A 14,975-nucleotide genomic window follows, 5' to 3' on the forward strand; every position below is an offset into this window, starting at 1 on the left:
GCTGAATAGTATTCCACTCTGTGTGTGTGTGTGTGTGTGTGTGTATCACATCTTCTTTACCCATTCCTCTGTTGGTAGACATTACGTTCTTTGATAGATTTTAAATATCAGATGTGAACCCTAAATAAAAAGAATACCACAGTACTTCCATTTTCTTATGCATTTCAGTTTTAACATTAAAGTATAAAAGAAATGTGAATTCATTCTCTTGGATAATAATGTAATTTTATTGTGTGTAGACTTTTCCATACCAAATATTAGTTTTTCCACATGAAATAAGTTAAGATTTAAAATGATAAAAGTTATTGTTGTTAATGAGACACACTGGGCAATAGAAAAAGCTGAAGAGAGTTTTTGCCTGAAACTGGAAAACAGAACAGTCTGGGCAAAAAAAGATATGAAAAAAGTACCATACGTTGCTAAGACCAAAAAAAAAAAAAAAGAACCAAAACAAAACAAAAACACCAGCTTTAAGGACCGGAGATGATGACATGGGATGAATATGGGGGCGAGAGGGCCAGGCAATTGTCTCAGAAGGGAGGGTGGGATTTCCTGTGATGTTTAGGGTATTTTGCTTGACAATAATAATCTGAATTTTCTTCTGTGTCACTACAGCTCTTGATTTTCCTGCTGTCTATAATTTGACTAGGCAGCATAATATCTTTTTATTTAGCACAAAGTCCATTTGGATAAGAGAATGGAAAGGTTCTAATTTTGTTCCTGGCCAGCGAAGTCATACCTCAGTACACACTGGGAAACAATTAGAAGTCCTATGCAGAATGCATACACTCCAAGTTAGTTTTTAATTAAAAAAATTTTTTATTATCCTATTTTGGTTTCCTCATTGAGTAGACTCCTAGAGGAAAAGTAAGTATGTAAGTTTCCTGGTTTGCAGAATTGGAATTTAGGCCCAAAGTAAAGAGACCTAAAGAGCTCCAAAGACTCACAAAATCACCAGATAAAACAAGCCGCGGAGGAGCTCCTCCCCACGGCTGAGCTGGAGTACGCGTAACACTGGGAGCGGCCGTCCTCACAGACTCCTGTGCAGAATCCACTCATTTCCTGGGGTTTCTGGGCTTTTCATGCTTCAGTTCCGCTCTCCTCCTGCAGCACTTGAGACGGTCTTTGTGACAATCTACCTACCACTTCAGGTGAGGAGCCCAGTAAAGCGGGCAAAGACCTTGCTGTTTCTTAGAAACCCGAGAAGAGAAAAATAATCTTAGATCTGCTTTAGTGTTCTAACTGGTAAATATGACAATCTTACATGCTGAAGTGGAAATGAACCTCTAAGCCAAGATCTCAAATTCTCTAACATGAGATATTAAAACTCATAGTATACATTAGGCCATTTCAGCTAAAACTCATTTTTTGGTACTCTCTGACTGGACATCAGACAGCAAAGACTAAACCAATTGGAGGAACATTAATCAAGTGTGGCAGAAAGTTGGAAATCATGAGGCCTGAAATACAAAGATACATGTATTACCGAGGCATAGTCCCCTGGCCAGGAGGTATGCAGGCAAAGAGGTCACACTTTACTGGAAGACAGAGAGTTAAAGTGGATGCAAAGCTCTGAGAAAATATTTATCAGAGGAATGTGATGATTCATTTATCAGCCGAGAATCCCAAGTACAAAACTTTGAGATATAAGAAGGATCAAAGTAGATAATGTATATGATTCAATTAAAAAATTCTTAGCCCTCTTACATTATATTATCTAGGTTATAATAGTAAAAAAATCAAATTGCATTCATATGAAACTTTTATAAAAAGAAATCACATCCATTTTTATGAAAGTTTATAGTACAATTATTTTCTAATGTATCTTTTCTTAGGTCACAGTATTTAGAATTCCATTTACATCTGTATAATTTTTCAAATTAAAAAACAAAGGAAGTTAATAGAAATCTACATTTTCATTTGCAAAACTCCCTTCAGTTTCCAGGCCAGTAACACGTGGTGATGTCGGCTTATCCTCCAGACATGGACGGCTCCCAAAGAGCCCCAGTTCACGAAGCAGGCAGGCCTCGGCTCATTAGAAATGCTTTTTGGTTTGGCTCACGTGTCAAGAAATTTTGGAGCATGTCCATGCCGTCCAGAGATCCCCCAGGTTTCAGGATCAGGTTTCTGTATTTCATTCCAACCTAATAAAATAAAGCATGCCTAATAATTCATGGTTATAGCAATTTTCCAAATCTCCAGATGCAAAAGAGAGAAAAAAAAGGGACTTTAGCTTTACTCTGGATGTTCTCCTTCCCCTAGACTACAGCTTTGTAGTATTTATTTACTTTGGTAGCTAAGAGATCTGGAGCTTAGACCTCCGGTCTTCCACACTTCCCTTTATTACCGTCTTGTCTCCTTAGATCCACAGCAGCATGCTGACAGTAGGAGCAAACAGACAAACAAACAAAAAATAGCCAAATGGAAGCTGGGACAGTCTTCTATTTGCTACCGCATCTAAAATGCGATTTCGAAAGGGTTAGCAAAATAGGAGTTCAATTAGGCTACAAACAGGGATTCTGTGTACCTGGAAACAGTAGCTCAGCTACTATTGTCAACACGGCTTCTGCCATAACTTTATGAAGGGCTCATAAAAACACTCTTCTTCCTTATGGGTGGGGGTAAGGCCACAACCCATGTCCCATGGTGGAGGGCAGATAGTTTTGTGGGCTCAACATGAGGAAGGAGGACCTTTGTAAATTTGCTGGGGACAAGGTCTACAAGTTTAAAGCATACAACAGTTCCTCTGCCTTTATTTACACAAATACATAAGCAGACAAAGTGAAAGAAAACAACTGAAATTCAGTATCAGCATTTTTCAATATTTTCACTTCCTTTTCATTGTCCTTTTGAAAGGCAAGACAATTCAATGAAGCTTAATTCTAAATCTATGTATAAAACAGCTCAGGGTTAAGACTCAAATTTATATCCATTATATCATTTGAACAGCGACTAATAGCCTCCCTGAGTACATAAATAGCTTGAGAATTTCCAGAAACAAAAGTAATCTCATTTTTGACTTATGACAATGATTCTGTTTGGTACAACCATCAGAGACGTCTAGTCAAACTGTTAAAGAAAATAAAATGTTGATGAAGGAAATCTACCAAGTTAGATACAAAACTACTTAAAGGCCTACAAGGGTCTCACACACACACACAAAACTTTTCAGGTTTTGATTATAAACAGAAATAATCTGAAACTTATTAATGATCTATAAGCACATAGCTAACTTCACAAATGAGTCTTAAACAGGAGTAAACAATTAGTGAAATGAAGTTACTTTCCATAAACTCTAGAGAGCACTGTCCAGTAGAAATATAATGTGAGCCACATATATAACTTAAAATTTTCTAGTAATCAGATTTAAAAAGAGAAGAAAATAGGTAAAATTAATTTTAAAATTTAATTTAAACCAGGAGGTCTATAATATTATCCTTTCAACACGTATCAACTATTGGGATTTATTTTTTGTGGTATGTCTTCAAAATCTAGTGTGTTTTTTACATTTACAGCACATCTCAATTCTTCAAAAGCACTGGCCACATTTCAAGAGCTCAGTAGCTACCTGTGGCTACTCTACAGGGCTGAGGCCTAGAATATAAGATGACTGACCCGTAGGGGGGCTTGTTAAACAATGTGCTAGTATGACACTGAAGAAGCGGTAGCAACCTTGTTGCCTTATTTACAGGTTTTGAATAAATTTTCTTAAAAAGGAGGGACCTATAATCACTGATAATGGACTTCCTGAAAACCTTGGTAGTGACAGTTTAGAGTTAGGTTTAATTTTCTTTAGAAGGAAAAAAAAAAAAAAGATGTGTCATTTCTTGTTTGTTCTGGAGCAATTAATTACTGTTTTAATAGTGATCTAGGACCTAAAACAGGAGTGTAACTAACTAAACCTTACCTAATCCACTGATTTAACACTGGTCAAATTTAGACATGTTGGGCAATGAAAGAAAGGGAAGGGGCAAGCTGTGTTGGGCTCAAGATCTCTGATCTGCTACTTTTTAGAATAATAAAGTCTGTAATAAGGATAGCCATCACTCGTGTTTTAGGTTCTAGATCACTATTAAAACAGTAATTAATTGCTGCAGACCAAGCAAGAAATGACAAATCTTTTAAACTGTCATTACCAGGGTTTTCAGGAAGTCCATTATCAGTGATTACAGGCCCCTCCTTTTTAAGAAAATTTATTCAAAACTTGTAAATAAGGCAAGAAGGTTGCTACCGCTTCTTCAGTGTCATACTAGAACATTGTCTAACAAGCCCCTCTAGGGGTCACCTTATGTTCTAGGCCCCAGACCTATAGAGTTGCCAACAACACAAGAGACAACTCTACACATGGACATCACCAGATGGTCAACACCGAAATCAGACTGATTATATTCTTTGTAGCCAAAGATGGAGAAGCTCTATACAGTCAGCAAAAACAGGACTGGGAGCTGACTGTGGCTCAGGTTATGAACTCCTTATTGCAAAATTCAGATGTAAATTGAAGAATGTAGGGAAAAACACTAGGTGGTTCAGGTATGACCTAAATCAAATCCCTTACGATTCTACAGTGGAAGTGACAAATAGATTCATGGGATTAGAACTGATAAACAGAGTGCCTGAAGAACTACGGATGGAGGTCTGACATTGTATAAGAGGCAGTGATCAAAACCATCCCCAAGAAAAAGAAACGCAAAAGGCAAAATGGTTGTCTGAGGAGGCCTTCCAAATAGCTGAGGAAAGAAGAGAAGCAAAAGGAAAAGGAGAAAAGGAAAGATATACCCATCTGAATGCAGGGCTCCAGAGAATAGCAAGGAGAGATGAGAGCCTTTTAAAGTGGACAAGGCAAAGAAATAGAGGAAAACAATAGAATGGGAAAGACTAGAGATCTCTTCAAGAAAACAAAAGATACCAAGGGAACATTTCATGCAAATAAAGGACAGAAATGGTATGGACCTAACAGAAAGAGAAAATATTAAGAAAATGTGGGAAATATACACAGAAGAACTATATAAAAAAGATCTTAATGAGCTGGATAACCATGATGGTGTGATCACTCACCTAGAGCTAGACCTCCTGGTGTGAAATCAAGTGGGCCTTGGAAGCATCAGTACAAACAAAGCTAGTGGAGGTGATGGAATTCCAGCTGAGCTATTTCAAATCCTAAAAGATGATGCTGTGAAAGTGCTGCACTCAATGTGTTAGCAAATTTGGAAAACTCAGCAGTGGCCACAAGACTGGAAAAGGTCAGTTTTCATTCCAACCCCAAATAAGGGCAATGCCAAAGAATCTTTAAACTACCACACAATTGCATTCATTTCACATGCTAGAAAAGTAACGCTCAAAATACTTCAAGTTAGGCATCAAATGTACGTGAACTGATAACTTTCAGATGTACAAGTTAGATTTAGAAAAGGCAGAGGAACCAGAGATCAAATTGCCAACATCCGTTGGATCAACAAAAAGCTAGTGAATTCCAGAAAAACATCTACTTCTGCTTCATTGACTATGATAAAGCCTTTGACTGTGCTGATCACAACAAACTGGAAAATTCTTTACGAGACAGGAATACCAGACCACCTTACCTGCCTCCTGTGAAACCTGTATGCAGGTCAAGAAGTAACAGTTAGAACTGGACATGGGACAACAGACTGGTTCCAAATTGGGAAATGAGTACGTCAAGGCTGTATATTGTCACCCTGCTTATTTAACTTATATGCAGAGTACACCATGTGAAATGCTGGGCTGGATGAAGCACAAGCTGGAATCAAGACTGCCAGGAGAAATATTAATAACCTCAGATATGCAGATGACACCACCCTTACGGAGAAAAGCAAAGAGGAATTAAAGAGCTTCTTGATGAAAGTGAAATAGGAGACTGAAAAAAACTCAACATTCAAAAAACGAGGATCATGGCATCCGATCCCATTACTTCATGGCAAATAGATGGGGAAACAATGCAAATGGTGACACACTATTTTCTTGGGCTCCAAAATCACTTCGGATGGTGACTGCAATCATGAAATTAAAAGATGTTTGCTCCTTGGAAGAAAAGAAATTATAAACCTAGACAGTGTATTTAAAAGGAAAGACATCACTTTGCCTATAAAGGTCCGTATGGTCAAAGCTATGGTTTTTCCAGTAGTCACGTATGGATGTGAGAGCTGAAAAATAAAAAAGGCTGAGCACCAAAGAATTGATGCCTTTGAACTGTGGTACTAGAGAAGACTCCTGAGAGTTCCCTGGACAGCAAAGAGATCAAACCAATCAATCCTAAAGGAAATCAACCCTGAATATTCACAGGAAGGACTGATGATGAAGCTGAAGCTCCAAAACTTTGGCCACCTGATGCGAGGAACTGACTCACTGGAAAAGAACCAGATGCTGGGAAAGACTGAAGACAGGGGAGAAGGGAACAACAGAGGATGAGGTGGTTGGATGGCATCACCGACTCAAAGGACGTAAGTCTGAGCAAACTCTGGGAGATGGTGAAGGACAGGAAAGCCTGGTGTGCTGCAGTCCATGGGGTCACAAAGTGTTGGACACAACTGAGCAACTGAACAACAACAAATCCGTAGGTGGGGGTTGAGGGGGGAGGAAGGGCTGTCCTCCCTGGGTGAAGCAGTATAGGAGCTTAGAAACTGTGAATTAAATTGATCTGAACATAAAAGTAATTTAAGCCATTTATTATGGAAATATTTTCAATACATAGTAATCATCGAGACAAGAGGATAGTCAACCCTCTTGAACCTATCATGCAGCCTCAATTACTAGTATTTACCTGCAGAAATTCTTAATGCTCAAGATCTGAGAGTCTTTTAAAAGGGCGTATTTCATTGCACAACTATAGGAAAAATAATGAAAATTTTAAAGTTAAAGAAAATCGCCAAAATGTGGACGTCTGCCAGAATATTCCTGTTTTGCACCGAGAGCTGTAACTGTGGATGGTGAAGAACAGCGAGGCTGAGGGGGCTGCACACCGCTGTGAAGAGCCGGGTCTCCCCTCCCTTGCCGGTAAAGTCACTGTACAGCCGGGCACTGTTTAGCCTCAGAGTACGTGGCTCAGAACAGCGCAGGTCCTCCCTGCTTACAGCCCCATACACCTTGATTCAATTTCCTGAATTACAGAGCAACGGCCTCTTAATAGTTTCATTTCCTTGGCAATGAAGTTTGGAGAAGAGTTTAAGAGTCATCTTGGTAATAGGATCTTGCTTTTCTTTTAAAAAAAAAAACAACAGTTAAGTGAATTTGTGTGTTAGGAAGGTACTGTTTCCCTGGGTGAGAGAACCCTGTCTGGGAGAAAAATGCTACAGGTGGACAGAGTCTGTGGTGTGAGTGGTTTATATAATGGAGGAACCATAACTGTGAGCAAAGCAGGAAGAGAAGCTCTAAGACAACCACTAGAAACTTCCATGCTCGAAAAACCCTGCAGGAGGGTCTGTACTGAGTAAGCGCGCCTGTTAGTCACTCAGGGAAGGGAAAATCATCATTGGTCACCTTTGTGGTTTTTACTCCTGGAAGGTTAATATGTATCTTTTGGCAACTGTGTAAATCCTAACACTGATGGTTTCTTTCTTTCTTTTTTAAAAACTATGTTCAGATTTCTTTATTTTTGGCTGCTCCCCACAGCAGGCAGGATCTGAGTTCTCCGAGTAGGGATCAAACCCATGTCCCCTGCAGTAGAAACACAGAGTCTTACCCACTGGACCACCAGGCAAGTCCTCAACACTGATGTTTTTTAAAGCAAGATCAGGAGTTTTGGAGTCAGGCCCAGGTTAAAATCTTGGCTTCATCCTCAGCTATGTGGCCTTGGGCCTTAGTTCCCTTATCTGTAAGGTGGGAATATGCCTACCTCCCTCAGTATATGAGGAATCTGAGCAATGGTTTTAGTACCTTGCCTGCTCCCTAGAATCAATCTTGCTATATGGTGGTATTCAACAAACCTGACTCGCCATCTATCCTTCCTTTCATTTTCTTTCTCATACTGTCCCTAAGTTCAGTTACTCATATATAGTCAGGGAAACAAATGCATTCCTGTTTCAGCATTTCCTTAAAATTAGTTCTGTCTCCTAATAAAGCTAGAAAAAAGCACAAGAGACTTCATCTCCACTATTAGTATAAAATATTATACTAAGTATACTAGTATACTGTAGTGTATACTTGGTATACAATAGTATACTAAGTAGACTTCCCAGGTGATGCAGTGGTAAAGAATCCACCTGCCAATGCAGGAGACACAAGAGAGGGGGTTCAACCCCTGGGTCGGGAAGGCCCCCTGGAGTGGGAAATGGCAATTCATTCCAGTATTCTTATTCGAAAAATTCCATGGACAGAGGAGCCTGGTGGGCTACAGTTCATGGGGTCGCAAAGAGTCAGACATGATTGAGCATGCACACACAGGAATACTAAGCAGGAGAGACAAGGCACTCCCTATATACAACAATCTTGTGTTAGTTGCTCAGCCATGTCTGACTCTTTGTGACCCCATGGACTGTAGCCTGCCAGGCTCTTCTGTCCATGGAATTCTCCAGGCAAGAACACTGGAGTGGGTAGCCATTCCCTTTCCCAGGGGATCTTCCTGACCCAGGGATGGAACCCGGGTCTCCATTGTAGGCAGACTCTTTACCGTCTGAGCCACCAAGGGAAGCCCTTATGTATTAGACACTCAGTCGTGTCCGACTCTTTGTGACCCCATGGACTGGAGCCCGCCAGGCTCCTCTGTCCGTGGGATTCTCCAGGCAAGAAAACTGCAGTGCGTTGCCATGCCCTTCTCCCTTTATTTGAGCACTCATAATTATCTGAGTGAAGGACACCCGTCGTCTACCAGTAACGAGAACACATAAATGGGAAGCAGTTTGGGTCTCGTGACACCTCTGGCATCTCTGGAGGAGCACATGCAATCTCCCTGGCCTTCCAACCCTCCCTTCCGCCTCCTTCCTGTGACTGAGTCTGGGCAGTAGAGCCAGGTGTCTCCTTCCTGCTCTGAGTAAGGGCATCAGGGCAGAGAGCTTCCGCCCAAGGACAAGCGACGACAGTCAGGCACCTAACAGGCTCACCAGCTCGCTTTTACAGTGGGTATTGAAACCTGTCCTTCCATAGCTCATCTGTACACTTCTTCCCCACAGCACTTCCTTTGTTTTCTATGAATGAGGGTGGGGAGGTTGTGAGTGGGAAAAAGAATGCCTTTGACGACAAAGAGGAAGGGGGGAGAAGGTGAAAGACTGGTGTTGGTAGTCAGAACAGGGTAGGAATCTCCCCTTGACTCAAAGAGGTCTGGAAAAATTAAGTGAAGTTTCAATTTGTGAGGAGAGATGAGTAAATATTTATGGGGAGGGAGAAGACCTGGAGAAAAAAGGGCAGCCTGGTCAGTCCTGTGTATTAGGGGAACAGATGAGAGGAAGCAGATTGGAGAGCTACCAATTGGGTCCAGCAATATAAGTATTTTGATGCAGAGGACGAACACCAAGATGAATAAAACAGTTCCTATTACAAGAGCCTTATGATCCAGAAGGTGAGATAAAGAAATAGACAATTAGCAAGGCAGATTACTAGAGCTCTAACAGAAACACAAAGAAGGGCTGGAGGAACACAAAAAGAAAGAAAAACTGCTTCCAGCTGGTTGGAATTCAAAGCTTAGAAAGTCTGGCGTTGTAAATATTCAAGAAGTAGGTTGAACATCAACCCCATTTCCTTTCCTTTTCCTTTAAATCAGGCAGAATTTAACACTGTTAGAAAAAGTTGAAGTGTAAGAAAAATTAGCTTTGGGGTGGTAGGTCAGAGAAGCTGAAACAGAATTTAATCCACTTGTAAGGCCCATCAGGAGAGCAAATTTCATGTTCTCTCCTAGCAACACATTTAAGCAGAAATTGGGCCTACGCCCTGGAATACTTAGCTTTATAATACACTTTATCAGGTAATTTTTCTCTTTAGTTTTTTAGCCCTGTGGGGCATGTGGGATCTCAGTTCCCTGATCAGGGACCAAACCTGTGCCCCCTGCAGCGGAAGCATGGAGTCTTAACCACTGGACCACCAGGAAATTCCCTGTCACGCAATTCTTCTTCCTGTTTAGCCAAGATTCTTTGTTTCTCTGTCCATTATTGTATGCAAGATCTAGGTACTTCCTTATGGCATTGTGGACAGTTATACTCAACTATCTTTGACTTTCTCAGTATTCCTTTCTGCATGTGATACTTGGCTGTAATTCTTCTTCACTAATGGAAAAAAACAAAGCTTAGCAATTACTCTAAATGCAGAAGAGGAGGAACATAATTCTAGCTTAACAATATAATTGCCTTTGAATCTGCATGTCTATTACTTTTTAGGAAATTTTCCCATAATGAAGTTGCATTATAAAAAGAAATGGCCCTTGTTAAAATGCCCTCATTCTTTCAACCCTACGATTAGCTGCTGGATTTTGAAACCACGTTTTGGAACCTTAAAGGGATCCTTAAAGAGCTCCTAGAGTTTGCTGGGAAACTGTTACTCCCTTCCATGGTTATTTAAGAGATGGGTTGAAAAAGTAAAAGCTAAAGATATTTAAGAGGTGGGTTGAAAAAGTAAAAACTAAAGATACTGCTATATTTAACGAACTATACAGTTAAGATGTTATACCTAATTACTATGAAGATCATAGAAAATTAGAGATAAAACCAGAGGGAGCAAACTTTCAGGCTATTTCAGGTAAGCAGCCAGTTCTAAACCTTTGATAGAGGCTATCAAACAACTGTACTATAAAATATTTGTTGCTAACATGTAGGGCACAGAAGACTGCAGGCTTATATTTGACCCCTCCTACTATCGTTTTCCCAGTGAGTAGCACACTTTCTACAGTGCTGCTTGTTGAGATCTAAAATGGTTCTCAGACCCCAGGCTTTGCAGGATGGTAAGAGGTTAGAGGTAAGGCCTGGAGATGCTCTACTGTTGATACTAATGACCATGAACAATAATGTCAGTACACGATCTTTCAGCTCCCAGCCTCTCTAGAGCCTGGGGACTAAGAAAAGCAGGTACTGACTCCTTGAAGGGCCATCCTGCTATTTTCTCAAAATGTACCAGGGAGGGTGAGGGGTCTTGAGACAACAAGACTGTATGATATATTGTGTCTGCTCTGATTTCCATAGCTTCAGATCAAATTCAGCACTTCTTCCTCCCACAAGAATTCTTTCCCTTCATCATGACATAGTTGTAATAATGACAGAAGTTTCTGTAGACCAGGATTGTTATTCTAAAGTGTCAGTTTTTAAATAAATGGGTATTTGAATTGAAGAGCGTGAGGGTGGGTGCAGTGGATTCTTCTCGGCCTCTGGAGCCGGACTCACTATTGCTGTTACAGCAGAGGAACAGGAAACGACATGATGTTCCAGAGTACTTAACAGGAAGGAGAAAAGGAGGGATTAAAGCCAACTTCCTGGCATAAGTAATAATATATTGCACAGCTGAATCTAGAATTTCAAACTTAAAACAAGTTTTGACACCACAAGGCAACAACTCCAGGTCGTAGGGAATCTTGCTTCCTCCACGTTCAACCCTGCCCTTCTGTCTGAATTAAGAGCAGTCTGGCTGCCTGTCAAGCAGTGAAGCCTGAGAAGAAAGGAAGCACACAGAGGCGATGGCAGGGATCCCTCCTGCCGGAACTGCAAGTTCCTTGGGATCCACTGGAATCAGTCCTTTGACCGTTACTGTGACAGCTGAGAGAGAAGGGCAGACAGTGGAGGCTCCTGAGGTGTGGTCACGTGAGCGGAGCGGAGGAGGCGAAAGAGGCGACGTAGTCCTTACGCCAGGAAGCCTCGCCAGTGACTTGAGAGCCGGTGGAGGTCACAATTACACTCTCACATACCTGGACCTTGTGTCTCTTTAAACACTGTTTTCTGATTTCTACAATAATCCATGCTCTATGTAAACATAAGGAAAAGCTCTATAAAAAGTACAGGAAAATACTGAGTAACCATAAATTTACCAAAGATAATAATGGAAAATATTTTGATGTACTTTTTTTCTAAATGCATATTTTAAAATCAGAATTCACATTCTATGGTGTAAAATATTTTATAACCTGATTTTGTCATTCCGTAAGATAATTATATTAAACATTCCAGACACAAGAAAAAGCTTATTGAAACCGTATACCCCATGCCCAAGTTCACTCTTCTGTTCAGAGGATGGAAAGATCACTTCTGGTTTCAGTGATCTGGAAGACTTCATAAACGAGTGGCTGTTTGAATAGGGCCTTTATGAATGGCAGAGTTCTGGAGAGGCACAGACAAGGAAGGCATAGATTTTAGGTGGAAGAAGCAGAATGAATAAATCTGTGAAGGAGGAAAGACCCAAGGGAACACAGAAATCTGGCTGCCAGGCTGAGAGTTCTGGGAAGTACAGACGGGATCTGTTTGCTTAGCTAAGGGCTGTGACAAAGAGGAATACCGAGAAGCAGGCATAAAACAAGACAAAAGGTAGACGAGGGCCTTTGAGAGTTGGCAACTGGATCATCAGTGGTTACTCTGGGAGGGTAACAACTTTCCAATTCAGTTGGTGGAGGCAAAAGCCAGGAAGCAGAGGTGTGCAGAAACTGTTTCTTACACCTAGACAGTAGGCTGTGAAAGGAAGAATGACTCAGTGGGAGCACTGAGATTATCAGTCAGGGGTAAGTCTTTTTCCTGAGATGGTAAACCAGTGAGTCTTAGTATTACAGACCTGTCTTCTGAGACAGGAGGGAAGAAGTTAAATATTGAAGATGAAGGTACTCACTTTCAATGCTCTTAATGTCCTTAGTAGAGAGGACAGAGCATTTGCTGAGTGGGAGACAGGTGGTGGGGACCCCAATTAGAGAAGTGAGCGGGACTGTGGAGTTACGCTGGGGGTCCAGACAGCCGGACTCTGCAGTGGGGCATCAAATGGAGCCTCAGGATATTCTGCAGAAGGGGAATCTGAACCCCAAGGGTACCATCTCTAAATGAGATGGTAGAGGAATCCAGGGATGGACACTGGCTGAAGGTCATGCAGAAGTCAGGGTATTTATGAGAACAGGCCAGTGGTTGATCGTTCTTTAAGTGGGGTTGCCAGGGGATGGAAGGAGACTTGCAGGGACCTAAGAGCCTGGGTAGGATAGATGGAAGATGAAGGGATTGGAAAGGCTAGTGAACAGAATGCAGCTGCCCTGGAGGTGGGGTTTTGGGGGCGAAGGGTGGAGAGAAGGGATGGTGGTCTACATCACATCTGTCATTTCAGAGCTCATGTGTAAGGCAGTATGCAATCCAGAAACACGAAGTTTTGAGAATAAGTCGGTTGAAATACACACAGAGAATCTGATTTTGACACTTTGTTCTTCTAATTTCTGCATCAAACAGAATGAAAAACACACTGGAAAATCATCAGCCCTGGAAATAATCTGACAGCTGAGTCTTCAACAAGAATGGAGACAGAGGGACTGTAACTGAGGAAGGCTTGGCTGGCAGCCACCTGGCAGTCAAGTCACTGTACACGGAAGGGAACGGCTCAGTTAATGAAGCAGCTTAAAGCACTCAGAGGCATTTAGGTTACACACTCTGTGTTGTAGGTGGTGTGTACCAGTCACAGAAAAAAGGGTGACTTCCACAGAAAATGTATAATGAAAGTGTGTAGAGTGTATCAAAACGTAGGCAGATCATTTATATCAGGAAGGAGTTTACCTTTCTTTCCCAACCTATAAAACGAAAACACTGTAGGGCACATGTCAAAACTAGCAGCTATAAATGCACAGATGCATAAACAAAGCTTTGAATTTTAATTATGCAATATAATGGAATGCTTATAAGCAAGAAAATGCAGTAGGCTTTTTTTTTTTTCCAAATTACAGAATTAATCACCTATACAAAGCAAATGTATGATGTATGATGATGTGAGAAGATGCTAGACTTTTAAAGTTAAAAGTTGTTACCAGATCTCTTACTCTCAAAATCTAGGTGTAAAAAATATTTCACACTAGGAGTTAAGGGGGATAGGGCAAGTATAGAAGTAAAAAAAGGAGGAAAAAAAATAATACAATACCTCAGGATTCATTATCCCTTCTTTTTTAAAACAGCTGTAAAACATGTCCATGGAAAATACTTCACTCCAAAGATATCCATAATATTGGCCATCATACCCCCCAGCCAAATGTCCAAAAGTTGCTGGCATATTTGTGCCTTTAAAAAAAGATACATTTCAAACAATGTGATGTCAGAAGCTGAATATCAGGTTCTCAGCTAGCTAAGGCTTCCCTATGGGGAGTTTAGCTACGGGAGGAGACAGTGCTAGGTCCTCACATCTAGTCACCTCTAGCACTCCCAGGGTTTATGGGTGTCTGTGGCCAAGATGTTTACAAACTTCTCTCCTCTGACAGCTCCACCTCAGAGCTGGTTTCGGCCCTATGCTCTGGAATGCCTAACAATAGTTTCAGAGGCTTTGTCCACACCCACGAGACAACTCAGTCCTTTCTTGTCCCTTAGACACATATGTGTCTTATAAATATTCTAATAATATTGAGCCTTCTCTTTGTCACACCCATTTATATCTAAAATGGGTCAGAATGGTACTTACTTGAGGTTCATAATTACTGAAAAAGAACTCTTTACTTGCAAAGCTAAAAAAAGGTAGATTCAATCTACCTCCAGGGCTACTTTACAGAAAGGATTTTGTCAGAGAAGCCTGAGGCCCAAAGTTTGCTGTTCAGTGTACTAGATCACAAAAGGAAGTGAGGGGCCAGGACAGACTCAGGGCTGTTGCGACCTTTATTATCACTAGAAAAGTGACTGCCTCAATTAGACAATAGCTTCTTTGATAGAAAAAAGTCACCTTTCCAACTATGTTTATATGCACAGCTACATGTTTGCTTGAAATAAATAAATATAAATGTAATGCGTATGTCTGACCATCTCCCACCCTCTCACATGAGTCTCATAAATCGTATCAGGTTAGAAAGTCAAACTGCCTGAACTGACCTCGGAAGTAGAATCAGACACAAGGCA

At 40.9% G+C, this 14,975-nt stretch overlaps 1 protein-coding gene across 4 annotated transcripts in view; it reads right to left on the reverse strand.

Annotated features, from left to right (window-relative positions):
• Positions 1-206: 206 nt before the first annotated feature.
• Positions 207-14,975, reverse strand: part of NLN (neurolysin) — a 97,413-nt gene continuing 82,644 nt past the window's right edge. For all 4 annotated transcript variants that reach the window (XM_043887698.1, XM_043887701.1, XM_043887699.1 and 1 more), the window contains 2 exons: positions 14,017-14,153; positions 207-2,144 (listed from right to left, as the gene is read on the reverse strand). In XM_043887698.1, the coding sequence (XP_043743633.1) occupies positions 2,010-2,144; positions 14,017-14,153 (272 nt within the window). In that variant the 3' untranslated portion in view covers positions 207-2,009. The remainder of the gene's footprint in view (positions 2,145-14,016; positions 14,154-14,975) is intronic.

This window comes from Cervus elaphus, chromosome 25 (assembly GCF_910594005.1).
Source record: "Cervus elaphus chromosome 25, mCerEla1.1, whole genome shotgun sequence".
NCBI classification, from domain to species: Eukaryota; Metazoa; Chordata; class Mammalia; order Artiodactyla; family Cervidae; genus Cervus; species Cervus elaphus.